We start from the raw sequence: 25,236 nt of genomic DNA, 5'->3' as shown, positions 1-25,236 counted from the left end.
ATTGGGATAAAAATAACATATAACTCAGAACTAGGGGACCAAATACACCATTATCCCATAATACTCCATGTGCAAGGCAGATTTTATGAATTTCCCCAACTTTTATAAAACGACAACACCCCAAGTGCCCAGACAGACGGTCCTCTCTCCCTCGCTCTCTGTGCGCGAAAGAAAACAAGAAAGAAACCATGACAAGCAGCTCCGCTTCGTCACGCAAGGTCTCTCTATCAACCTGTACCCTCTCGACAATCTCCGCATATGCTTATTTTATGCCCTAATTTCTATTTTTTTGTGATCTTTGACTTTGTGTTCATTTTTAAATTTTTTGACTTCATTCTTGCGTAGGCTTTAAGCAAGATCGCTTGCAACAGACTGCAAAAAGAGCTTAAAGAATGGCAACTCAGTCCTCCTTCAGGTTTCAAGCATAAAGTCACCGATAATCTCAAACGGTACCGTTTCAATCACGATTTTAATTGATATAGCTTTGATTGGGGATTATAAATTTGGTTAATTCGGGATTATTTCTTCTCTAAAAGATGGGTGATTGAAGCGAATGGAGCCGCGGGCACCCTTTATGCCAATGAAACTTATCAGCTTCAAGTCGATTTCCCTGAACATTACCCTATGGAAGCACCTCAGGCCAGTGATTTCTTCTTTCTTTTTTTCTTCTAATGTTGTGATTTTTTTGCTAATGTCGTGATTTTTGCAAATTTTTACGAATTAATTATTTGAAAATGAGTGTGATTAATTATTTTATTCGGTTAAATTGATGACACAGGTAATTTTCGCTCCGCCGGCTCCTCTGCATCCTCACATCTATAGCAATGGACATATCTGTTTAGGTATTACTTAACTCGTAGTAGTAACGTTTATTGACATTTCTCTCCTCCGTGTTAGTTTATTGAATTAAAGCATTTCTTTACCTGTAACTATGTGTTATGATTATTGACTTAGGTATTGCCTAAGCTTTTAGCGCAAATTCCCTTAGGTTTTTGCTCCGATTGCAAGGTCCATGATGCGATTTTAAGATTCTTTGAATAAGTGCTGGCAAAGCACTGTCTCAAGGAGACTTTTAAGCGATGGTGGTTGTCTTAGGTGAGAAGGACGGGGCAGTGCGTGTGTCTTGCTTTTTTGACAAATGAGTTTTGTTTGAAACAATGGTGTGCGATGGTAGCTCGTACTATCATCAACTTATGGAAGGTCGGTTGTGGTACCTGGAAACAAAATTTACTCCGTCCATGTATTAGTTACTCTGTTAATTAAATGTTATGTTGGGCAGTAGAAGCTAAAAACAAATGTGAAATATAGAAAGCAAACTTTCAATTTGTTTTCTTCTCTGTTGTATTGCTTTCCATCTCAAAAAATCTATCAATTCAATGTTATCATTAGCATTATCTTATTAACCAAGTGGACCATACTTGGATTTTTCCTGGTTGCAAATATTATTTATCCGTGTGAAGGAGGGGTAGGGGTTTGTGCATTACTGCCCAAAGATTCATTACGCTTTTCCTTCTCGGAAGACAATGAAAATAATGTTATTTGACTTTTCATTTGCTTCCTTCTTGAACCAAGTACATAGTCTGCTGTGCCTGGAACAGATAAATTGTAATATTCTTGTCGTTTGTTCTTGGTTCTTGCAGATATACTGTATGATTCATGGTCCCCAGCTATGACTGTTAGTTCTATCTGTATCAGCATTCTGTCTATGTTATCCAGCGCAACCGTGAAGGTTAGGTTCAATTTTGTTGAGAGTTAAAAGCATTTTTTGTTCACTCTACCTTTTCTGTCAAGACTAGTATATAGCAATGCTCATATACACTGTGATGGTTCGCAGCAATGTCCTGCTGATAATGATCGTTATGTGAAGAACTGTAGGAGTGGACGATCTCCCAAGGAGACAAGATGGTGGTTCCATGATGACAAGGTTTAATTCTATTTTGTATTTGTTGTTTGTGTATAACAACAAGGCTACCCGTCCTATTTCTTGTGGATAGTGTGGAATGGGGCCTGGCACGGCTTTGAGCCCCCAAGGCCCTGGCAGTTTTCCTTTTTCCTTGGCCGTGAATCACGTACCTGATATTTTTACTTTGTATTTGGTGCCTCCCTTATGGGATCGCAGACAATCTATACTAATCAAGGAGAACAAATTATATGGATTCTCCTACTATCACTGTCTTATTAGGAACTAAAAACCACGTACAGCTAAGGTCATTAGATTTCCAACAGAACCTGCATATATTCTAATGGCGTCCGATGTATATCTTCCAGCAGAAACTATTGGAGATTCTGTGGTATGTATTGTCAAGTTAAAAATTTCATATCGCAGAATGGCATGAACACTTTCAGTTGAATGAACATGGAATTTTTAGCTTGAACGGTTCTGTGTGTCATGATGATTTTAAGCCTTTTATACATGTGGAAGTAAAGGAAAGTTGCTGAGCCTGCTGTCTCTGAATGGCCTAGGCGAAAGGGGTTAGCTTTGTGGTTCAAATCATTGTACAAGGTAGGCTTACCAGTGCTTGGGCAAGAGACTTCACATTTATCAGCAAAGGTTTCTCCTCGCCTGTTGCCTGAAAAAGAAGGCTTGTTGTCAATGTTTAAAGGTTCTCAAAGCGTCACCTTTCGATCTTCTTATGCTTCAAGTTTTTATGCCTTTGACAAGGCTCGTCACTTGTAAAAGAAAGGCACTAATCAAGCACCACTAAATAATAGTCACTGCGGTTGCCCCTAATTCTAATAATAATTTTTATATTTTTAATATCTATAAATGCTTCAATGAATTATTTTCCCTATATGTTCCGAAAAATTAATTTTATTGTGATACTCTATTTTCTTGAATTCGAAATGAGATGACAAGAATGTGATATCGCTTTCAAAGATGAATTGCAGATAAGTTCATGCTTAGGCATAGTGTACATAGCGTACAGTTTTGAGGAAGCCTGCATTATTGCTTCTTCCTTCCAAATTGCAAGTGGGGACAAGGTTTGTGCCCCTAGACATCCTCTTCTCTCTTTCAGAGGGAGTTTGATTTGTTGAGGTTTAGTTATTGGATCAAGTTGCGGCCACAATCAAGTTGCCAAATGGTTATATAAACCTATTATAATTAAGAAGTGGCATGAGATTACGACATTCTAACCTCGGAACTTTGCTTGCTAGAATGATGGAGACACAAATGATAAGTTTCTGGATTCTTTTGTTTCTAGCAATGGTAGCTCTTGAATTAAGAGGTGCAAGAACAGCGCTGCTCATACCCAGGTCAATGTCACTAATGCTTTAGATCCTACCGAGCTGCTAGGAACTCGTAACAAGACTTCTCATCCTGAAGTTGTGGTCAACGACAGCAAGAATAGATATGGTGGATACTATGGAGGAGGAGGTGGCGGCGGTGGAGATAAGTTTTTGATGCAGAAGGGGGGCGGAGGAGGAGGACGTAGCAGTGGTGGATGGGGATGGCCGGATGGGGAGGCAGAGTTGGTGGTGGCGGCTGGTATAAATGGGCTTGTTGTGGTGGGAAAGCGAAGGGAAGAGCACGGAGAAGCATGAACAACCCCCAATGCATAGGAGGGGAGTCTTCAGCAATGAGGACAACAGGCTTGGAGAGTTTGCGAAATGAATGGGCAGAGGAAGGTGTAGAGGCATGAGGTTGGATTGCCCTCTTCACTGTGGTGGACCTTGCTTCTATGACTGCCATTCTGCCACCATATGTGCAAGGCTCGTTATTTCTTATTTCTCTAGTTAATCCTACTTCTGGCCACTTCGAATCATTAATTTTGCACATGCAAATCATAATGGTGATTTGATGAACAATAGCCTTTTATCTGTGAATATGGGTTGATCAGGTATTGATTGGTTAAAGTATTGTGCAAGAAATTTTGTTCTAGATGTTTGAATGAGTCGTCTTTGATTGGCTTTGGTTTGAAAATACGAGGTTAATATATTTGCAAGCAAGGTGTTACGAGTGAGTGGAAATTTTGATGGATTATTGTATATTTATTATTTATCTGGTACAACTAACAAAAGCATCCGTTGTCGTCCAGCGGTTAGGATATCTGGCTTTCACCCAGGAGACCCGGGTTCGATTCCCGGCAACGGAATTTTTCACTAGCTGGCAGGGTAATTATTTATACCGTTAATTATGATTAATTTATGGTAAATCTAGCAAGAAAATTCTTTTGTTAATACCACCTAGTTAGAGTGTGACCCAAAAACTAATACTCATTAGTTATTGATTATGATATTAATGAAGTTTCAACACATTAATTTAATATAATTCAAAATTAATAATCATTCGTTTATGATTAACGTAAATTTAGCCTATCTGTCTAGGTGTCTTTCTCCTTTTATTTCAATATTAATTTTGGATTTTTGTTTATATTTTCGTTTTTTATTTAGCCTATGGTTAATTCGGGCAAGCTATTTAAACTCTTATTCCGGGATTTGAAACTTGTTATAAATTTCAAAAATATTATTGTGTTTTTTTTAGGATTAAGGCAGGGCTCTTCGGGTATTAAACTCTGCTGATGTAATCCTATCTGAAGATACAAGGCATTCTTGGAAATTACTTTACCATTATAATATCCGTACTCCTCTGGTGAGTTTTTGGCTTCCTACCTTGCCGTTTTGGAGATTTGTTTTGTTGTTAATTGTGTGGTTTAGATTTGCAGCTGAGTTGTCATAAATTTAATGAGTCTCATAGAGAACAGAAGGTGTTAAGGAGGTTGAAACAGGGCGAGGTTGTGGTTCTGATCAGAGACGCAGGGACACCTGGCATTGGTAATTGGTAAGCATTTTGTAAGTTTTTTAAACAAAGTTTCATCTCTTAGGTTGAAAGAATCCGTTGCGCATGTTTGGTTGCTTACGTGGGGTTTAATGGATGCTTGTTTGGAATATGGTTGTTGGCAAAGCTGTGCATGGATGAAAATATTCGGTAATTTTGAAGTAATTTTTTATTCTGATATTGTGTGTTGATATATTTCTGATGTTTTGCTAGCAGCAATAAGATCGTCGGAAACTGATTATACGAAGTATTGTGCTAGTTGGATTTCTTCCTAGGCATGGTCCATCCAGGAAAGAGAGGCTGATGGCCTCTGCAAATGAAGCAAGAACACAAATATTCTATGTTCTTCCACACAAGTTTTCTCAGTTTCTCAAAGAAATTTCATCGCTTAATTTTTGGTGTGTCGAGGTATATATGGCATATCCTCATTGTATAGCACTGTTGATTTTACACATCTTTGCTGTACTGTACAGTTCTTTCTCAAGTTCTTGAGGATATGCAAGCTCTTACTAGTTCTAGGGCAACACTAAAAAATGTATTGGTTTTATGTTGTAGGCTATTCCAGTTAGATGTGTATAATTCAGATTAAGCAAATTTCTGTGTGCTAGACTCTCTTTATATTAGTTCCAACCCTTTTCAATGCAGTGGTCCAAGTGATTGAAATTAAACCCTGCTATGAGTTCACTTTATGGGGATGGTGGGACTTGTTGATATTCTGACCTCTGACTATTTTTGGGTCCCGTTTTTGTGCGAGGGAGGGAGCAATGCATCGTGTGTGGCTACTAATCTCTCCTATCATATGCTCTTGCTCTGTTCTCCAACTGTGGTTATGATTCGCTCCGGTGTGCATGGGGGCAGTCGAATCGGTGGCTGAAGGAACGACTGTGAAGACAGAAAACAATATATTCGCTGGCATTGAAGAAATTTGAAAAGCAACTTGAAGCTGATGATGATTAATTTAGTTCATGTAACTTGCATTGAAGGAATTTTGTCATCGCTTTATTCGCTTTTTGAGTAGGGATGCCAGTTCTAATCCACTTCTGCATTCTCCCCTTGCTTCCAGAAGTCAGCAAGTGTACAATTATTGAACCAAATCGAAGAAAATGTTTTTTCCTCTAAGAAGTTGAGAGCGGGCAAGGTGAACCACCGAGAAGTTACTGCCGGCATGCTATTAAGGTTCCGGGGCAAGTCCTTTTTAGCCGAGAGGAATGAGGAAGCGGTGACCGAGAACTTAAACATGAAGGCGCTCCCTCCATATTGGCCAACTTTTGACCGAGATTTCTTACATATATCGGGTTTTTTGTCCACCTTCTAGCCTGTCTTGCATCATGGAATCGCTTTCATTGTTTACTAGGCTTCGTTTTGGTGGGAGATGGTATGCCTTTTATGGGTTCACTACCAGCATGTTTTTTTTAGACACTTGATTCTATAAAACTTGACCGATTGATCACCAAGTTGAATGGATCTGATCTCGTGGGATCATAGCCCATCAGTCTATGGAGTGCTGGATTGAAAAAAATTAATTTTTTTTTTCAATTTTCAATCACCGAAGAAATATACTCTCTTCCTCCTTTCACTCTTGATTAGAGTTGATCGGTGCATGGTACAGCAATAATTTGTTTCTATCCTCACTCGTTTGTTGTGCAACAATAATCGAGTCATAAACTTCAATAAAACGAATAGAAGATGAGGAGAAAGCAAAGCCGTGGAGAGCATTCCTGTTCCTTTCACAGATTTATATGGATAACAAAACGATGACGGGACCTTTATCCATTACAAAGTTGTCAAGAACTAAAAGAAGATATCACTGGGTCAATAGGGTCACAGTGAAGTGGGCTGGATCACGGATCTGGAACCAGCTGTGAGCCTGTAAGCACAAGCTCCAGAGAAGGGGATCGACATCACTGGGAGCCGCTACCTAGCATGGCATGTGTCCACCCACAGATTCTCATTGCCTGGAATGACAAATTACTCTCACGACCACCACCACTGTAAGAAAAACCCTCTTCGAAAACCCATCTTCGAAAACCCACAATATTCCTTTTCTTTTCTAGCTATATACTAAAATAAATTAAATCCAGACCACTGATACTGCTGAATGCTATTAATCCAGCGTCACTGATTAAACAAGGCTATATGTACAGGATTATTAACATCTAGAGGTTAGTATACTATGTTGTGTAGCACAAGTAGACTATCGTGTGTCATGATCACCATGGGGACACCGTCCTAGGAGGAGGAGGAGGAAAGGAGGGATTGAATATACGCTGGCCAGTTGCTAAAATATGCCGGGGATCAAATTCCATTTTCCTTCGAGAAAACTGGTCCCACTTATCTCCAAAGTGGTCCATCCATTCCTCTTGTGTAGTATAGTGAGGTAAATACTGTTTCACCTTGATCCCTGCATCATCGCAGAATCTGAGGATCTTATGGTTCTGATTTGTCAGGTACTCCAAGGACTGAGTCTCTTCACCATTATCCAACGCTGATCTTAACAATGCCACTAGATAAAACACATCCTCATCTGGGGTCACAACTGAGCTCCTTTGGTCCCACCTACACAAGGTCAAGAACACCAACACTAACGTTAAGAAAGATCATTCGCATTTAGCAAACAAGAAATAATTAAGACAGGACATCAAAGGTGGATCTTTCTCGACCGAGAGAGTTCACAACGCAGGGATTCGATGGATTTGAAGAAACCAGTGGGGCCTTTTCGGAACTCAATTGGACAGTATATTTAAACTTTATCTTGGTGCAAATATTGATGTCGATCAATCATGTTTTAGTTCTATTTGTTCATCAAAGGGCATGGTAGGAGTTTCGGAGGTGGACATGATACCATCTTCTAATGGAGGACCCATGAAGTAGATCGCCTGACAGGAGAATCTGTCATTTGGAGATCACTACCGTCAATTTGTTGGTTTCTAGTCAACAAAAGAGAAAAGTGTTTGTCAATCCCAGCTGGCCATTTAATACAAAACATTTCATCTGTTGTGCTGGCTCTTTTGCATGTGGGCCACGTGTATCCATATGATTCAGAGGACCACCATACGCATGGGTCTACCTGATTTTTTCCCCTGCATCTATCCCTCCTCTTCGTCTTTTCATTATCATATATATCATCTCTTTCAAGTCCTCAAGTAAGAACTCGTTTTATAATTAACTAACAACTTATTATTGGAAAAAGAAAGTATTATTGCAGTAATGCCTTGTATTATTGAAGGTTGATAGCTAGCTACCCCCCTACGTGAAGAGGTAATCTCTAGCTTAACTCTTGCTACCATAATTATAACTTGTTTTGTTCTTGTATTATTGGCAGGCAAGAGGGTTCCAGGCATGCCTGCTTGTCCACAAAATTTAAACGTACGTATACATGTGTTCGAAGCGTATAAAATACATAAACTATACGTGCCAGTGCTTAATTACGTGTACGGTTGGATGACAACAACATGAGGACACTTGATGAGAGCTAGCTATACATTAATATCTCCATGTTGCATGCATGCAGTCTCGAGTGGAAAGGATAAAGATGAGATGGATGTATCATGCTTTTTACTATAAAGTAAGAATTACTTACTTGCTTTTGTTCATAGGGTAAATTAGAATGGGTCCACTTGTCTTGTTATTCCCTAAAATGCCCTTAAAGACACCTCTGTCGAGGTCAGCCATCCTTGATTTGGGAACAAAAAGGTTGAGCCAAGGGTGCGGCACCTCCCAAAGTCCCTTGGCTCTTAGCCTTAACTCGGCCTTGTGGACACGATCCAAGAAATCAATATAGGGCAAATCTGTTGTGAAGACTGATGACGGTATAAAATTCAATCGTTTCATCAAAGCCTCCACTTCCTGCACACAGTGGAACCAACCACCAATTAATTGTAATTTGTTGGTGCCATTATAAGTACACTAGAGAAATATAATCAAATTACACAAAAATAAAAGCTGCTGCTGCTGCTAGACATAGTTGCTTTTGTCGGGTAAGTTTGAATCCAATTAATTAATACTTAATAAACTCTGGAAAGTGGAAAGGAGAGATTGATTAGAAGAGAATAATTTGGTGGGCAACCGGCTTATAAATTTATTGAGGCATGATATTCTAGTTGTTGTTGTTATTTTTTAAAGTATATTTTATTTATAAATGTATTAAAATAATTTTTTATTTTTAAAAAATTATTTTTAAAATCAACGCATTAAAATAATATAAAACACCAAAAAATATTAATTTAAAATAAAAAAAAATTAATTTTTTTAAAAATACATTTTAAGATACAAAAGCAAACAAAATTTAATGTTATAAGAAGATTGAAGAGTAGTGTTGGGTCTTGCTATCGAAAGGGACTATAGATTACACTAGATCTCCCATGTTTTCTTGTACGTGTCTTGTAGTATTTTTATATTAGCTAGTACGTATAAAAATATTTGCCAACTAATCACAATCATATAATCTAGGAATCGTGGGGAAACCTTGAGGGCAGCACATTGTTAAAAGTAGAGAGAATGTGTGGGTACGTACAATAATACAAAAGAATAACAGCGATGATAGTAGAAGGTTCTAACTTATTGTAAAATTAAATAAATTAATTGGATTAGCGTGCATTTCGAAACAAATTTGAATGAGTACAGACATTGGTAGTTTCAATGTTAAGAACCTGGACAGTCTGATGAATTTACTTGTAACCTGGTTTATTAATTATGTTATGGACTCGGTGAAAAAACCGACAACAGGTTAAAACCCCATCAAAAACCCTTTTTTTATATTAAAATTTTTATATAAAAAAATAAAATCAAAGCATCATTGTCTTGATGCTTCAAAAAAATAAAAATAAAAAGAGGTTAAATTAGATTAACCCTCTAATTCATCATCCAAGCCATACCCCGCGACAACCTCAATTCCGGTCTTAAAGCTTTAGGTAGTTTTCTAAATCAATTTTTAGCTGTTCTAGGAAGTCTTAACAGCATATATGGTTAGCACCAGAAAATAAAAACGCATCCTTCATGAGGGACGAAGGGAAAAATCCAATAAAATGCATGGTTTTCGGCTAATTGCTCTAAAACAGCTCGATCGCAAGGTATTTGTCGACTGCACTCGGCAGATTTATTAATTATTCGTAACATAGATAGGGTTGTTACCATCTTTGGAGAAAAACATTATAAATATTGTAATACTACATTATTATTCACATTTTCATTCTCTTAATTATGCTATGCACTTAAATAATTCAGTCATAGGGCCACTTGAGACGAGGTAGGCAGGCAGCTGGACGACCGGATTATTATTAAGTTCTCATTAGTATTTTTACGAAAAAAGCCATAGTTTTATAACCACTTTAGACAGTTTACCATGGTTAAGATCAAAAACAATACATCCACTTTCTGTGGACGAATTAAAGGGGTTTTACCTGATCGATGGTATCGGCAGTGGCATCATCGTAATTCTTGGTGATCTCTAGGCAGTACAGCACACCCCCATTAGCCGCGATGGAGCTAATCTTAACAGGATTACGAGGGGAAAAGAAAGAGGACCTCCAATTGTTAATAAGCCCTTCATCAACAATGACAAATCCTTCAACATAATCGAATTTCTGGCTGTAAGGGTTTCCATGCAAGGAAATGAGGTACTCTTGGTCCCCGGTGAAAGTGGAGAAGTTGGAGTAGAGTACTCTAATCCACCTCACCTACAATAATAAAACAAACAGAACATGAAAAAGAAAGAAAAGAACAAGTTAGCGGCAAAAGCAAGACGTCAACAACTTTGCCAGCTTTAGAACAGCCGTTTGATCGAATGGGTTCAAAAGCTTGCATGGACCCAACCTTAACTCATGGGTCATGAATAATGATGCGCTTTTCGTTTTATCATTAACTAATACTAGGAAATTTATGCCAAGTTACGAGCCCCACCGTGGAATGAACCAAAATCTGTTACCAACAAGTGAGGGAGGGAGGGAGGAGGGGGGGGGAGAGAGAGAGAGACATACCCGTTGAGGAGCTGGTTCAAGTGCAATTCTAGCCCTTGTGATGATTCCAAACTGTCCTAGACCACCAAGAACAGCATGGAACAGCTCTGAATTTTTTTCTCCTGAGCATGTCGAGAGCTCACCTTTGCCTGACATCCAGTAGCTGAATATTAATTACATCAATATAAAACAAATCCATCTCCCATTATATACAATTAAAGCAGGAAAAGGATAGAAAAAGGCAATTCGATACACACAAAATTATAAACACTTTCAAATGACCAAAAAACAGTCATGTGTCACCCAGTGTCAAAAAATACACATATAATTGTTAATGAAAAGAACAGAAAACCCAGAAGGCCAGAACTAAATTGTGATGAAAATGATTTACTATTAAAAAAAAACAAGAAATAGAGAAAAACCAGCCATGCAAGAAATGTCATGAATATTATTATATGACCAACCTGTAACAACGTCAAGCTCATAGACATTGCTAATTTGAGGTCCATGATTAAAAGCTTGCCCGCTGATTCCACCATTTGATAAGGTACCGCCTACTGAAAGATACAGATAATCTGTCCATGATTTCGGTGCTAGCCCATGCTCTAATGTACTCCTTAACACATCTATCCACAGCTCCCCTCCCCACACGTCTACGTGCTTCTCCTTTATTGATACTTGTGGCTTATCCAGCTGCCTCAATCCAAGCCGACTCCCTCTCGAGCCCCCACTCATTTCAATCACCACCCCGTTACTTGTCTGCGCCTGGCCGTTTATGGAATGCCCATGTCCCCTAGCCGAGACAGTGAATCCATGAGACGATACGTAAGCCGCTCGAACAAGCCGGGCGATGTCATCGGCGGAACAGGGGTGCAAGACTGCCATCGGCTCGGCTCGGGTAAGCAAGCCGAAGTCAAGCGACGCCGTTTCGACATCAAACTGGTCGACGCTAAGCTGACCGTCAGCCCCAATAAGGAGTAGTTCCGATGGGTCAACGGTCAAACCTACCGTCACAATTAGACGACAGATAGCAAATGTTAAAAGAAGCTTAGTAGTCATTTTAAGTTCTCTTGTTTTCTTGCTTTGGTCGTCTTGAACGTATGCAGGAGCAAAGAATCCTTTATAAAGAAAAAAATCAAGAAAGTGGTGGCTTATAGAAGAAGTTATAAGCGGCGGAAGTGGTGGTGGTAATGGAGGTGGTGGTGGGTTTTTATAAGGGTAAGAGGTAAAGGTAAAGAAATAAATCTGGTGACAGTGTTTGTGGTGGTGGAGGCTATCGTGGGGCTAACGTAAGATAGATAGCGCTTTAAAGATTTTCCACGCAAAACATGAAAATCCAGATTCCCTGCTAATCTTCTCTATACTCTTTTTGCACGTTGCACAGAAAATAACACAAGTGAATTAAACGAGGAAATCAAGAAAAAAAAATCAACGACAAAATATTTTTGCAGCAATAGGAAATAAATTAATTTCTTTTGTGTGTTGGGTTAGCAGAGAGAGAGAGAGAGAGAGGGAGAGAGAGAGAGACTGAGTCTGACTAACGTGTCTTTGGGTCGTTTGTGTGTTGTGTCTAGGATATAAGATACAGGTTCTCAATTTATAGGACAAAAATGGGGTGGAGAAAGTTGGAAGGGACACGTGGATGTTCACGTGCGAGAGGTGAGGTGACACGTGTGGAGGAAGAGAGTGAGGCTGGATGTGGGGGCCAGGTTTTTGAATAGAGGGCCCAGATATGGATACGGAAGATCTATGCAGGGACGGCTGCAAGGGAGGGTTCACGTGGTTGCAGAGGCTGGACGAATTGTGCAATTAGTTTAAATGGAAACGATCAATTGACACAGTACCAAGCAAGAAATTTTAGTGAAAGAGTACTTTTTTCCATGAAAGATACAATTGCTTTATTATAAACAATTATCGTAAACAAAGGCATGTATTTTAAAACCAGTCGTGAGCATTGAATTGGGTGTCGGGCGGTCAATGTTGAACTCCCAAAAAAATATATATATATATTTCATTACTACACGCGAGCCAAATTGCAAGGCTGGTTAGCATAGGCCCTAGTTTTGCCATTTATGGAGATATTATAATAGTAAAAAATATTACAAGAAAAGACGGTCCCAATCCATCAAGTGGATGTTTCTCCGGTAGGAGTCCATGACTGGTCAGCAAGGAATATGAGGATTCTTGGAGAGATAAGGTATCTAATCCTCCAAAATTAAGAGATAAGGAAGTTTCTTGTTGTGACTCTATCGGCAAATAGTAGATAAAAAAACTGAATGACAAAAGAGACTAGAGGGCAGGCAGTTCGTTTGTGACAGGCTGATGGTACAAGATAATGTTACAACTGGACATGAATCACAACAAACTTTGAAGACTTCCAGTAATCAAGGATTACACATTGTCCTTCCACATCACAAAGATTTAGAAGATCAATCCAAGATATTCTCAGCTACTAACAGTTGTCAACAGATTGTTGATCAAGGCAAATTATAGTTTATTTATAATTGGAACTTGTAGCGTTGATGAATTACTAACCAATTTTCATTATGTTTATCTTGGTGACTGATATTATGCAAGTTTGTTTTCGGTATCAATATAATTTGATATATGTTTAGATACTTTAAATTATCGTCTTCTCTGATTTGGACAATACTTCTCAACATTGTTGAAGCAGTACAACATGACCCGTGCTAACCAAATGTCATATCTCTCACGGCACGCGCGCAAGGTTAAAAGTATCAAGTTATCTATATATAACATCCATATAATCTATCAAGACATGTAAAAAACTTATATTAGATAATAAATTGAAACTAAATAATTAACATTTAAATAAGAAGAAAAATCAATACGTTTGCAATACATATTTGATACGATAGTTGTGCATCCAACTCATCCCAGTAAAACTCGTGGACATGAGTGAGATTTCACAGCCTAAAATGAGGGTTTCATCTATCAGAAAACAGGTCAACATGGCCACGTATTGGAGTATATGTGTTATCTCACCAACACATAAATAGAAGGTATATGTCTCGCAACTTTATCGCTTAACCAATGTTGCAATCAATACATGGTCAGAATGTATACGATACGACTGACTGATCTCAAAAAATCAGGCTCAATAACATACGGTCAGACCCTATCACAAAAAGATTATTAATCAAATTTATTTATTTCAGAACTAGTATTATTATTAGCATAATTCATATTTTAACTTAAATCAACACTAACTCTCCCATCACATAATTATGTTAATTCACAATAAATAACAACTAAAAAACATTGATTATTTAATAAAATAAACTAATTATCAACTTAAATATATATATATATATATATATATATATAATTAACGTAATCCATAATTTAGTCTAAATCAACACTAACTATTCAAACACATAATTTTATTAATTCACAGTGAATAACAACCTAAAATAATTGATTATTTAACAAAATAACCTAATCATACTAATTAACAACTTAATTTACATCTAATTAATTTAATTTATAATTTAAAACCCTAGCTTTCAATAAAATCAAATTAACACAAATTAAACACAAATTGCATCGAATTAATTTAGAGAAAATGTTCAATATATCTCTAAATATAGAATGTAAGTGGTGAGAGTAACTGATGGTTAATGTTTTGACTGGAAAAATAAAGAGCCACTTCTGGCAGAGAGAGAAAGAGATGCTAGCCGCAAGTAGAGCTAGAGAGAGATATTGGTGATGTAGCTATTATAGGTGTTTATGACGGCAGGAAGAGAGAGATTCAAGCGGTGATGAGAAGGGAGCGGCGGTGATTGTGGAGAGAGAAAGAGAGAGAGAGAGAGAGAAAGAAGAAGAAGCTAAATGGGTTTTGGGGTTAAAAATGCACATAAAAATATGCTAAATTTCTAGTTATTTTTTCAACCTTGTTATTTTACTATTTTTTTAACCATGCTAAAAAAACAAGAAAACTCACATAAAAAATCAGTACTAATGTGCCAAAATCAAAAGATCTGGACCTAGGAGCTACTCCATTACACAATCTACAAGACTCCGTCGATGTACAAGAGTTAAGTCTCCATCGGAGGCAATGGACAAATTTGAATGATGTTGAGCAGATTAGTGGGGCAAACGTAGAATTGGCTTTAACGAACCAAAACTCTCAGTGGAAAATGGGTTTGAGTGTGGTGTTTTGGCGTGCAATATTACAATGACTGGACAGACTGTAACAACTAACAATAAACATGTGGGGGCAAACCTAAGACGAGACCAAAGCTTTGAGTTTTGACTCCATCGATGCAAACACATTTACTTCCAGGAAACAGTCGACCCACGATTTTCTTTTTGTCATATGCATCTGCTCGGTTGGTGTGAACGGTTGATTTTCCTGGTCGTGTATTATTTCCTGTGTGCTTCTTCCTTGGAACTGGGTCCGAGTCTTTGGTCATTAGTCTAATCCATGTCTTGCATGCCAAAAATGTTTCCAGTTTATCACAGCTCCATGCTTTTTTGCTCGCTAAAATGACAAACAAAATAACTAAACTTTTATCTGCCATTTCTGGTTCCAGCAGGAAACCAAACAAATCAAATCAAATCCCAGTTGCATAGAGCGAGAGATCATACTTTGCAGGTTTTTTTGAACAATATTCTTAGTGGCTTGAGTAGGGTAGATTATCGTAACCCCAGGAAGCAGGATGGAGGATCAAACTTTTCAGAAATGTTTTTCTGGGAGGGTCAAAACTTGAATTTTACTTAGTTTTAGCTTTAAATTTTAAATTATTTATATAAAAAAAAAACATAGAAAAATTAGAGGTATCCGAGTCACCATCAAACTCTTCTGACTCCATCCCTGTTAGGGCAGCTCCAACAGAGCAGCCAAATGGAAAGTCAAACCTCATTTGTCTTTTATTTATTCACTATTTGTATTCCAACCGAAGAGCTAAATGGAAAGCCAAAATAACTATTTGTGCTCTTAATAGCCATTTTTATATTTAACTGTAGAAATGGTCAACGACTATTTTTATAGCCGTTGGCCAACAACTTTTTTTTTTTAAATATAGAAAATTTTTTCTATAAATACATGAAGAAAAAACTTGTAGTTTTAAATTTTTATATTGTGCCTCACCCTTCTCTCAAATTTAAAAAAACAAGAATCAATTATTCTCCGGTTAATTATTAACATCGGTTGTGTTAATTAGCTAAAACTAAAAGGTATGCCTGTTTAAAAGCTTTTTCTATTTTTGTTTTAATATCTCTTGATTTTTTAGACCTTTTGTTGTTAATTTAATATTTGTGATGAGTTTTTATTTCTTTATTATTTTATGTTTTTTAATATGGGTTAAGGAAGACAATTTTTATTTATGTTGTTATCTTTGATAAAAATTGAGAGGAATTAATAATGGTAGTTGATATTGATAAAAGATAGAGTTGCATATTTAAAATTTATTTTTGATTGTCTGTTTTAATTTGAGGTCAATTATATTTTATCTTCTTGAAAATGCAATTAAACCAGTATATTGATTCTTTTTTAGTTTCCAAAAAATGGTCAAATTATTATATTAGAACAAGTAGAAGGCAATGCTTATTATTAATTCACATGTATGAAAACTACAAAATTGCTAGACATTGAATGTGAGCTTCTTTTACACTCTTTTATAAGGTTTTAACTTGAGTTTTTTTTTTAATGTAGATGGATTCAAATTTTTCAAGCTCTTTTACCAACTTTCTTATGAGTGAGTCAGAAGATATTCTCTTTCAACCAAGTGATTCTAATCAATTAATTGATGACTTAACATGCTCGAATTTAAATGTCCATTCGAAAAAAAAATCACAAAGAAGTAAAAATTTCTCACCAGAGGAGAATTGTTTACTTGTCTCTGCATGGCTAAATACAAGCAGGGATCCAATTACAGGAGTTGATCAACAAACAAAACAGTTATGGGCTCGCATACATGCTTACTTTGTAGAGAATGGAGGAAACTTGAATAATCGTTCACAAATAAGCATCTCAAGTAGATGGCAAGAAATAAATAGAGAAGTCGGTAAATTTGTTGGATTTGTTACTCAAATTGAAAATCATCAGCAAAGTGGAATGACCGAAGAATCAAGGGTAATGTTAATATTCATTTCTATGTTGAATTGTTTAACATATATTTTAAAATTATTTAATTAATTTATTTTTTTACCAGATTAATGATGCTCGGTAAATGTATGCTTCTTGTGTCGGCAAGCGATTTCAACTAGAATATTGTTGTGTTATCTTAAAAAAAGAACCCAAATGGCAATTTTAGCGTGCAAGTCAACATCAAATGTCAACACAAGAAACAAAAAGGTCATGTCAATGCAAGTCTGGCTTCATCAACTCCATCTACCCCTAATTCTGTTAGTTTAGGAGAAGATAGTGAACCATTGATTTATCAAGATAGACCAATCGGTCAGAAGGCTGCAAAGGAACGACTTAAACGTAGACAATGAAAAGATAAAGTTGGGGATGCAACTGTAACGAATCTGTTACAACAATTCAGGGATACTCTAGTTGAAATTGAGGATTAGAAGAAACAAGACAGAAAAATTATGTTAGAGCAACAAGCCATGCTGATTCAACAAAATCAAGAGAAACAAGAATTGGACAGGATTGAGAAAGAAGAAGAAATTATGAAAATGGATATTTCTAATTTGGATCCATTTTTTGCAGCGTATTTTCAAAATAGAAAGTTAGAAATTATACAAAAGAGGGGTTTTGATTTTGAATTAACTTTGATTGATTTATTGTAATGTAATGTATTTTTAATTAAATATGTAGAAAATTCTTGGTTATTTTAAATACATTGTTATGAAATTGATATTAATTCGTAATACTTTTATAAGTTTGAATTTGAATTTACTTTTAAAAAAATTAAATTTTTAACAATAACATATAAAACTGAAAATTAAAAATATTCATATAAATAAATTTTAAATTATATTTTTTAACTTTCATATTACTTCATTAATTTTATATTACTTTTATAAATTACTCATATTAATTATATAATTAATAACATCATAATTATATTATATATAAAATATCTAAATTAGTTATATAATTATATTAAAATTAATTTAACATGAAAATATATTAAAATATAAATGACTTTTCTAAATAGCTTTTTACCATTGGAATGCACATAATTCAAAAAGTTATATTTACACTATTCAAAAAGTTATTTTTCTTCATTTGGCTCTTCAATATAGCATTTTTCATTGGAAATGCTATTAGAAAAGAGTCTTGTCCCTCGAAAATCATGTCTAATATCTTGTTTGGATGAAGCATAAAATCTAACTATATATTTAGATATTTCTCGTAGAACTAGATTTACAATAATATATTATAGAAGATTTACAAAATTTACAAACTAGATCCAATATTTAAATTTTGGAAGTCCAAGGAAGAACATATTCCCTTGAAGTTCTCTTAGATAATTCTATATATTTTTCTTGAATTTATAAGATATATTTAATTTGCTAGTAGAGATTACTGCACATGAGGGAAGGCATTATATTTCTCTTTACTTTATTACTTTTTCTTTATTTCTTTCTATTTGAAATTAATTTAATAACTTGTCGTTATGTAAGTCCACGAACAGTACTCTGTGCTGCGTATCTTCAAAAAGATTCAATCTTTTTTGAAGGACGAGAAGAGCTTCGTCAAGTCTTTTTTTTTTTTTTTTTTTTTCAATCAAGTGGGCTGCAGTCTCAATTCAACTTTTGTAGCCACTCTTTCCTTAAAAGAGGAGGAGGCAAAGTACTGTTCTCACTCCACATCTGTCCATTTTGCTCGGCAGCCTCTCTTCCAGCAGCCTGCACGGAAGAAACTTTGTTTATGATTTTTTTTTTTTTATGAAGATGGCTGGATTGCTTTAATTATATCAATGATACGTCAACTTTCTTTAACGCATTAAATCGGAAGAATTTAATATCTTAGCTTCGAATCTATTGGCTACAACTGCCGAGGTTGACTGCGACACTTCTCACTGCACTATGCTTGCTTTAATTTGAACTCGCATTTTTTAATATAAAAACAGATTACACAGTTCTTCGAGAGAGATTGGCTCTTTGGGGTTGGATTGGAGAGTATTACAAGTTATTTTTTAAAGTTTTTTATTTAAAAAATATATTAAAATAATATATTTTTATTTTTTTAAAATTTATTTTTAATATCAGTATATATTAAAATAATTTAAAAAATTAAAATTAAAAAAAAAATGATTAAATAACAAATACCAAACAGAATATTATATCAAGTATTAATGATACAATCAATCTACTAATTTATGACTATTTACATATTAAATAGGTTTCTCAAGCTGTGTAGGACATGTACTAACATCAAGATGAATGTGCTCATACATTCTATTTGGGCCACAGGAAAATATACAGTTCTTTAATTGTGAGATAATCATCTGGACCCTGGAATCAAGAACAATGCCTGTTATTGAACTTGTTTGTATTGAATTAAAAAGAGCAACTTTGAGGTGGTTGGAATGTTGTAGCAATCACGGCATAGATCCATAGCAAGTGGGCAACGCACCCTTCAACTTTATTTAATATATTAGTTTTTTCCTTCAGATTATCCCTCCAAACACTATATATATATATATATATATATATATATATATATATATATAGAGAGAGAGAGAGAGAGAGAGAGAGAGAGAGAGAGAGAGAGAGAGAGAGTCATGCATCCCAGCTCTTATTGTGTGAGGAAAGTATAGCAAAAAAGAAAAGAAAATGTTGCTTGTTTTCTTTTATTGCATATAAAAACAATTAAAAACATTTCTCTCATCTTCTTTAAACCAAATGAATTAAATTTAATTTCATAGTTTTCCCTTTTCTCCCCTTCACTCTCTTTAATTGCCCTTGTTTCCATTTATCTTTAGATTGCACACACTCTTAATCTTGGACATTATTACTAGTCTACAAATAACGTAACCATTACAAATTTGTTTAAAAAAAGAAAAAAATACTATAATTTAATGTAATGTGTTTATATAGCCTTGCTTGTAATTATAGCACTCGATCCATATTTTAGCATCTCAAGGTCCTGTGTTGAGTCGACGAAAGAAGAGCTGTCATGCATGAATTAGGTGATTTGCTTGATAATTCGGTCACGAGGTCATCGCATGTCAATCAATGAACAAAAAAAAAAAAAAAGATTGAAAACCACTAATTTAAGTTTCTTTCTGTATTTTTTAAGTGTTTTAAAATAATATTTTTTTATTTTTATTTTTGTTTGAATTTTTTATATATTTTTTATATTGTGTTTGATGTGTTGATGTTAAAAATAAATTTTTAAAAAATATAAATATATTATTTTAATATATTTTTAAGTATAAAATATTTTTAAAAATTAATTATTATTATAAAACGAATGACTATATTTCGCGGATTGGGTCTTGAATTATTGAAAAAAAAAATCAAGAAAAATTGGGAATTATGGGGACTTTAAAATCACATCAAAGTCAACTACATGTATAGCTAGCTTTCATAAATTCCTTGAAAAAACACAATTAAGATTTTTTTAATCCGAAATGAGTAGTGATCATGGCTTGATATGTCCCCCCTTCTTTTCTTTAACTCCAACCAAATACCGTAGTTTTTTGCTTTTGGTCGACTTAATTTTATCTTTACACCTAATTTCCAAAGCATGATTCCTCGTGCAAAAGGAAATTTGAACAATGTTCCAATCTTTCTCATCAAAATCTTAGTGTATCTCTTTTGTTTTCCCGGCCCTTTGGTATCTGCATCTCTTTTCTTTATCATACCATCATTTTGTCTTTCTTTTTAGTTAAAACCCATCTTTTACAGCAAAAGTTCGGCCTTCTTTCTCAATGTGCAAGGCAATATAGGAAGTAGGGACCCTCGCAAACCATCACTTTCTCGACAATGCTGTTTCGAAGCAAATCTACACCCACTTTTGTGCTAGTGACTTGGTGTTAAAAGGGAGAATCGGCCTTCCTTTTCTAGTTTTTGTGAAACAAAGACACTTAGCTTGTGTATAAGAATAGCTCTCTTATTATGTTTAGAAAATAACTCAAAACTAAACACTGCAAGCTTTCGTTGTGATCATTGTTACAACTCAACAATGATATTTATATCAATTCTAGTACAGCTTTCCTATTTCTATTAGAACTAGATAACTCCTAATTCTATTAGGATTACATCAAGCCTATCTTATCCTAACTACTCTTGTATAGGATATCTTAGGCTCTCCGTAATGTTGAAGCTTATCCAACATTCTCCCTCTTAAGCTTCAATTTAGCTTCGGTCATGTCTTGAACTCCTATCAAGCTTCTCATTTCTGCAAATTTGATCTTCGCCAATGCTTTAGTTAAGATGTCCGCCTTTTTGTTCAACTCCCGGTACGTGTTCCACATCAACAAGTTCCATCTCAATGCACTCTCGTATAAAATGGTAGCGTTTATGAATGTGTTTGCTTTTACCATGAAATACGGGGTTCTTGGTGAGTGCTATTGCTGATTTGTTATCAATCTTGATGATGATATGCTCGGTCTTCCATCCGGTGATCTCACTTAACAGGTCTTTGAAGCCAAAATGGCTTGTCTGGCTGCTTCCGTTGCTGCCATGAACTCAGCCTCACATGATGAAAGAGCAACCGTATTCTGTTTTTGTGAGCACCAAGTAATTGGTGAGGATCCAAAGAAGAATATATGACCCGTAGTGCTTCTTCCATCATCTTGATCAATATTGTGATTGCTATCGCTGAACCCAATGATTTTTCTTTGATCTCCCACGATTAAACTTCAAGCCAAATGCCACCGTTCCCTTCAGATACCGTAGTATGTGCTTTATTATTTCACCATGTGACTTGCGAGGGCTTTGCATATACTGCTAGCAACTCCAACAGAAAATGCCCAAATCGGGTCGTGTGTGTAATAAATACCGTAAGCACCCTACGTTCCTTCTATAACATGTAGGATCTATCTCTGCTTCTTCTTGTGCCTTTGACACTTTCAGTCCAAACTCCATAGGTACTTGAGTTGGATTGCAAGTTTTCTAAAACCAGCTTCTCTCAAGATCCTTCGCGCATAACCTTCTTGTTTAATTTCGATTCCATCTTCAACTTGTTTGTACTTCAATACCGAGATAATAGGTGAGCCTTCCAAGATCTGACATCTCAAACTTTGTTGACATCCCAGCCTTGAATTCACTTATGACTTTGAGAGTGTTGCCAGTCACAAACAAGTCATCTACGTAAATAGCAACAATGAGAAGAGTTCTTTCCTCTTCCTTGCGATACACGGAAGTTTCTTTTGAGCACCTCTTGAATCCCATCTCCTTCAAGATTTGATCTAATTTTGTGTTCCAAGCTCGAGGAGCTTGTCTCAAACCGTACAATGCTTTCGATAGTTTGTACACCTTTGTGTTCTTTACCTTTTACTTCAAAGCCTTCGGGTTGCTCAACATAAACATCTTCTTTTAATTCTCCATGTAAGAATGCTGTTTTCACATCTAAGTGATGAATTTCCCATCCATGCGATGCCGCCAATGCAATCAAACAATCGAATAGTTTCAATACGAGCAACTGGTGCAAAAACTTCATTGAAAATCTATGCCGGATTCTTGGACATATCCCTTAGCCACGAGCCTCGCCTTGTATTTGTTGATTAGTCCCATTCCACATTTTTTTTTTATTTTGAAGATCCACTTGAGACCAATAACTTTTGTCTCACTCGGTTTATCAATTAGAGACCATGTCTTGTTTTTGTTGATAGAATCGATCTCTTCTTTGCATGCTTGTCTCCATTTTGCTGAACCCTTTGCTTCTTTATAATGACTTGGCTCATCATTCATCGAAAGTAGAAGTCTCTCACATTCTACAGAGGCTTGAAGAACATAATCATCAAGGTAACGTGGTTGACTTACTTGACGAGTCGATTTTCTTAGCGGTTGCTCTGTTTGTTGGTGGTGCACATTACTCTCATTATCGTGATTGCTATGAGAGTCTTCGTCTGTGTTGTTGTCGTCTTCATGTTCATGATTATGATGCTCAAGATCATTTAACTCATTGCTTTCGGTTTTGTCATGATCTTGGTGTTGATCATTGGCTATTACCGTGGGTCCTTCTCCTGCATCCACAACTTCACCCCATCTCATGTAAAACATTCCCGGATCCCTCCTTGGTTCGTCTCTTGATTCATTCCAGCTCCATCTTGTCTTCTCATCAAATACCACATCACGACTTACAACAATTTTTCGTGTCGTTGGGTTATAAAGTCTATAGGCCTTGGATCCCGGCTCAATCCCAAGGTGCACTAGTGTCTTTGATCTGTCGTCCAGTTTCTTGAGGTTTGTAGCTTCAATTTTTGAGTATGCTACACAACCGAAAACCTTTAAATGTCCTAGGTTCGGTTTCTTCTCTCGCAAGCATTCGTAAGGAGTCATGTTTTCAAGGGCTCTTGTTGGTACCCTGTTGATTACATATGTAGAGTGGCGTACTGCTTCCCCCCATAGATAGTTTGGTACCTTCATTGCCCTTGAGAATGCTCCTTGTCATCTCCATCAACGTCCTATTCCTTCTTTCTACTACACCGTTTTGTTGTGGTGTGTAGGGTGCCGTGAGATGCCTCTTGATCCCGCTTTTCTCGCAAAATTCATGGAACTCCCTTGAAGTGAACTCACCTCCTCTATCAGTTCTAAGAGTTATGATTGTTTTCCCAAGATCCTTCTCTACTAGACTCTTAAATGCCTTGAATCTACCAAACGCTTCACCCTTTTCTTTTATCAAGATTGACCACATGTATCTTGAAAAGTCATCTATGATAACAAAATATATATTTGTTGTGAGCAATGGTTGGTGGTGTTATGGGACCACATAGGTCTGCGTGTAGGAGTTCTAGGGGTTTAGAGGCTCGAAACATAGATGTCTTTTGGAAAAGATTGACGAGCTTGTTTCCCGACTAAACACGACTCACACAATCTTTTTTCTTCTCTGATTTCCGGCAAGCCATGAACTATCATTTGTTGGGACATAGCTTTGATTGTTTTAAAAGCTTATATGTCCTAACCTTGCGTGCCACCTCCAAGTATCGTCTTCTATCCTCGTGTGTAAGCAGACCGGTTTTCCTATTTTTAGACTTATTTTGTAGAGTCTATTGGCTGAACGTATGACCTTTACCAAGAGTCTTCCACTTGGATCATGGGAGTGTCAAAGTAGTTTTGTCTCATCCTTACATCACACCCGGCTTCCGTAGCTTGTCCTAGGCTTAGGATATTGCTTTTAAGTACAGGAATGTAGTAGATATCGACAACAAGTTTTTGTTCCTCCGTTTTGCTTTTGAAAAAGAATTGAACCTTTCCCTCCTATTTCAACGCAAGATCCATCTCCGAATTTCACCTTCCCTTTTATGTTCTCGTTGAGTTCCAGGGAAATAAGTCTTGTTGCCGGTCATGTGGTTGCTTGCTTCCATTATCAAAGATACCAAACTCCGCCTTCTCCTTCGTTTGTTTCGTACTTCTTTTGGTATGACATTTTCTTCATTTAAGAAACACAACTTCGTGCATATAAAGGGCTGGATCGGCTTCTTCCGTTTCTACTTTATTTGCTTCTTGTATCCTTTGTGTTCTTTCAGGGCATGTGGAGGCAAAGTGACCAGGTCTATCACAGCGATTGCAGATTACTTTTGATCTATCTTTCTTTTCTCTTGTTTGGTTTTGATCACCTTGAGTTGTTGTCCGTTCTTGTGGGTTGAATCTTCCTCTGCCTCGTCCTCTGTGCCCTCTGTATCCTCTTCCACGTCCTCTCCCTCGTGATGCTGTAAAACTTTGTTGCTCTGAATTTGCGTATAGTAGCTTGCCTTGTGTTTCTCCGTGATTCTCCTCATTGAGAATTCGTTCTTCATAGGCTTTGAGTCAACAGGAGAAGGACCCACGGTAATAGCCAATGATCAACACCAAGATCATGACAAAACCGAAAGCAATGAGTTAAATGATCTTGAGCATCATAATCATGAACATGAAGACGACAACAACACAGACGAAGACTCTCATAGCAATCACGATAATGAGAGTAATGTGCACCACCAACAAACAGAGCAACCGCTAAGAAAATCGACTCGTCAAGTAAGTCAACCACGTTACCTTGATGATTATGTTCTTCAAGCCTCTGTAGAATGTGAGAGACTTCTACTTTCGATGAATGATGAGCCAAGTCATTATAAAGAAAGCAAAGGGTTCAGCAAAATGGAGACAAGCATGCAAAGAAGAGATCGATTCTATCAACAAAAACAAGACATGGTCTCTAATTGATAAACCGAGTGAGACAAAAGTTATTGGTCTCAAGTGGATCTTCAAAATAAAAAAAAATATGGATGGGACTATCAACAAATACAAAGGCGAGGCTCGTGGCTAAGGGATATGTCCAAGAATCCGGCATAGATTTCAATGAAGTTTTTTTGCACCAGTTGCTCGTATTGAAACTATTCGATTGTTGATTGCATTGGCGGCATCGCATGGATG

The 25,236-nt window shown here is 36.4% G+C and overlaps 2 protein-coding genes and 1 non-coding gene across 3 annotated transcripts; 2 read left to right on the top strand and 1 right to left on the bottom strand.

Annotated features, from left to right (window-relative positions):
* The first annotated feature begins 21 nt into the window (after positions 1–21).
* On the top strand, positions 22–2,165 carry LOC118052774 (probable ubiquitin-conjugating enzyme E2 18). The gene is made up of 6 exons (XM_035063821.2): positions 22–218; positions 346–449; positions 537–639; positions 779–842; positions 1,641–1,729; positions 1,835–2,165. The coding sequence occupies exons 1-6, from the start codon at positions 189–191 to the stop codon at positions 1,928–1,930; spliced, it is 486 nt and encodes a 161-aa protein (XP_034919712.1). The 5' UTR covers positions 22–188; the 3' UTR covers positions 1,931–2,165.
* A 1,857-nt stretch (positions 2,166–4,022) lies between these two features.
* On the top strand, positions 4,023–4,094 carry TRNAE-UUC (transfer RNA glutamic acid (anticodon UUC)). The gene has a single exon. It is a non-coding gene; the product is annotated as a tRNA-Glu (tRNA).
* Positions 4,095–6,470: 2,376 nt separating this feature from the next.
* LOC118052772 (cytokinin dehydrogenase 5) lies at positions 6,471–12,310 on the bottom strand. Its single transcript, XM_035063817.2, has 5 exons — positions 11,196–12,310; positions 10,753–10,880; positions 10,177–10,452; positions 8,358–8,623; positions 6,471–7,333 (listed from the first exon to the last, which is right to left on the bottom strand). Exons 1-5 carry the CDS (start codon positions 11,788–11,790, stop codon positions 6,988–6,990), a joined length of 1,611 nt encoding a protein of 536 aa, XP_034919708.1. The 5' UTR covers positions 11,791–12,310; the 3' UTR covers positions 6,471–6,987.
* Between the last annotated feature and the right edge of the window lie 12,926 nt (positions 12,311–25,236).

Source organism: Populus alba, chromosome 2 (assembly GCF_005239225.2).
Source record: "Populus alba chromosome 2, ASM523922v2, whole genome shotgun sequence".
Taxonomy (NCBI): Eukaryota; Viridiplantae; Streptophyta; class Magnoliopsida; order Malpighiales; family Salicaceae; genus Populus; species Populus alba.
The sequence above is the reverse complement of the archived record's forward strand: the minus strand, read 5'-3'. Positions and strand labels throughout refer to the sequence as shown.

Coding starts and splice junctions, on each gene's coding strand:
- LOC118052774 (XM_035063821.2), top strand. CDS start 189: ATGACAAGCAGCTCCGCTTCGTCACGCAAG. Junction 219..345: donor GCTCCGCTTCGTCACGCAAG/GTCTCTCTATCA, acceptor ATTCTTGCGTAG/GCTTTAAGCAAGATCGCTTG. Junction 843..1,640: donor CAATGGACATATCTGTTTAG/GTATTACTTAAC, acceptor TGGTTCTTGCAG/ATATACTGTATGATTCATGG.
- LOC118052772 (XM_035063817.2), bottom strand. CDS start 11,790: ATGACTACTAAGCTTCTTTTAACATTTGCTATCTGTCGTCTAATTGTG. Junction 10,881..11,195: donor TGAGCTTGACGTTGTTACAG/GTTGGTCATATA, acceptor ACTGGATGTCAG/GCAAAGGTGAGCTCTCGACA. Junction 10,453..10,752: donor TTGAACCAGCTCCTCAACGG/GTATGTCTCTCT, acceptor TTATTATTGTAG/GTGAGGTGGATTAGAGTACT.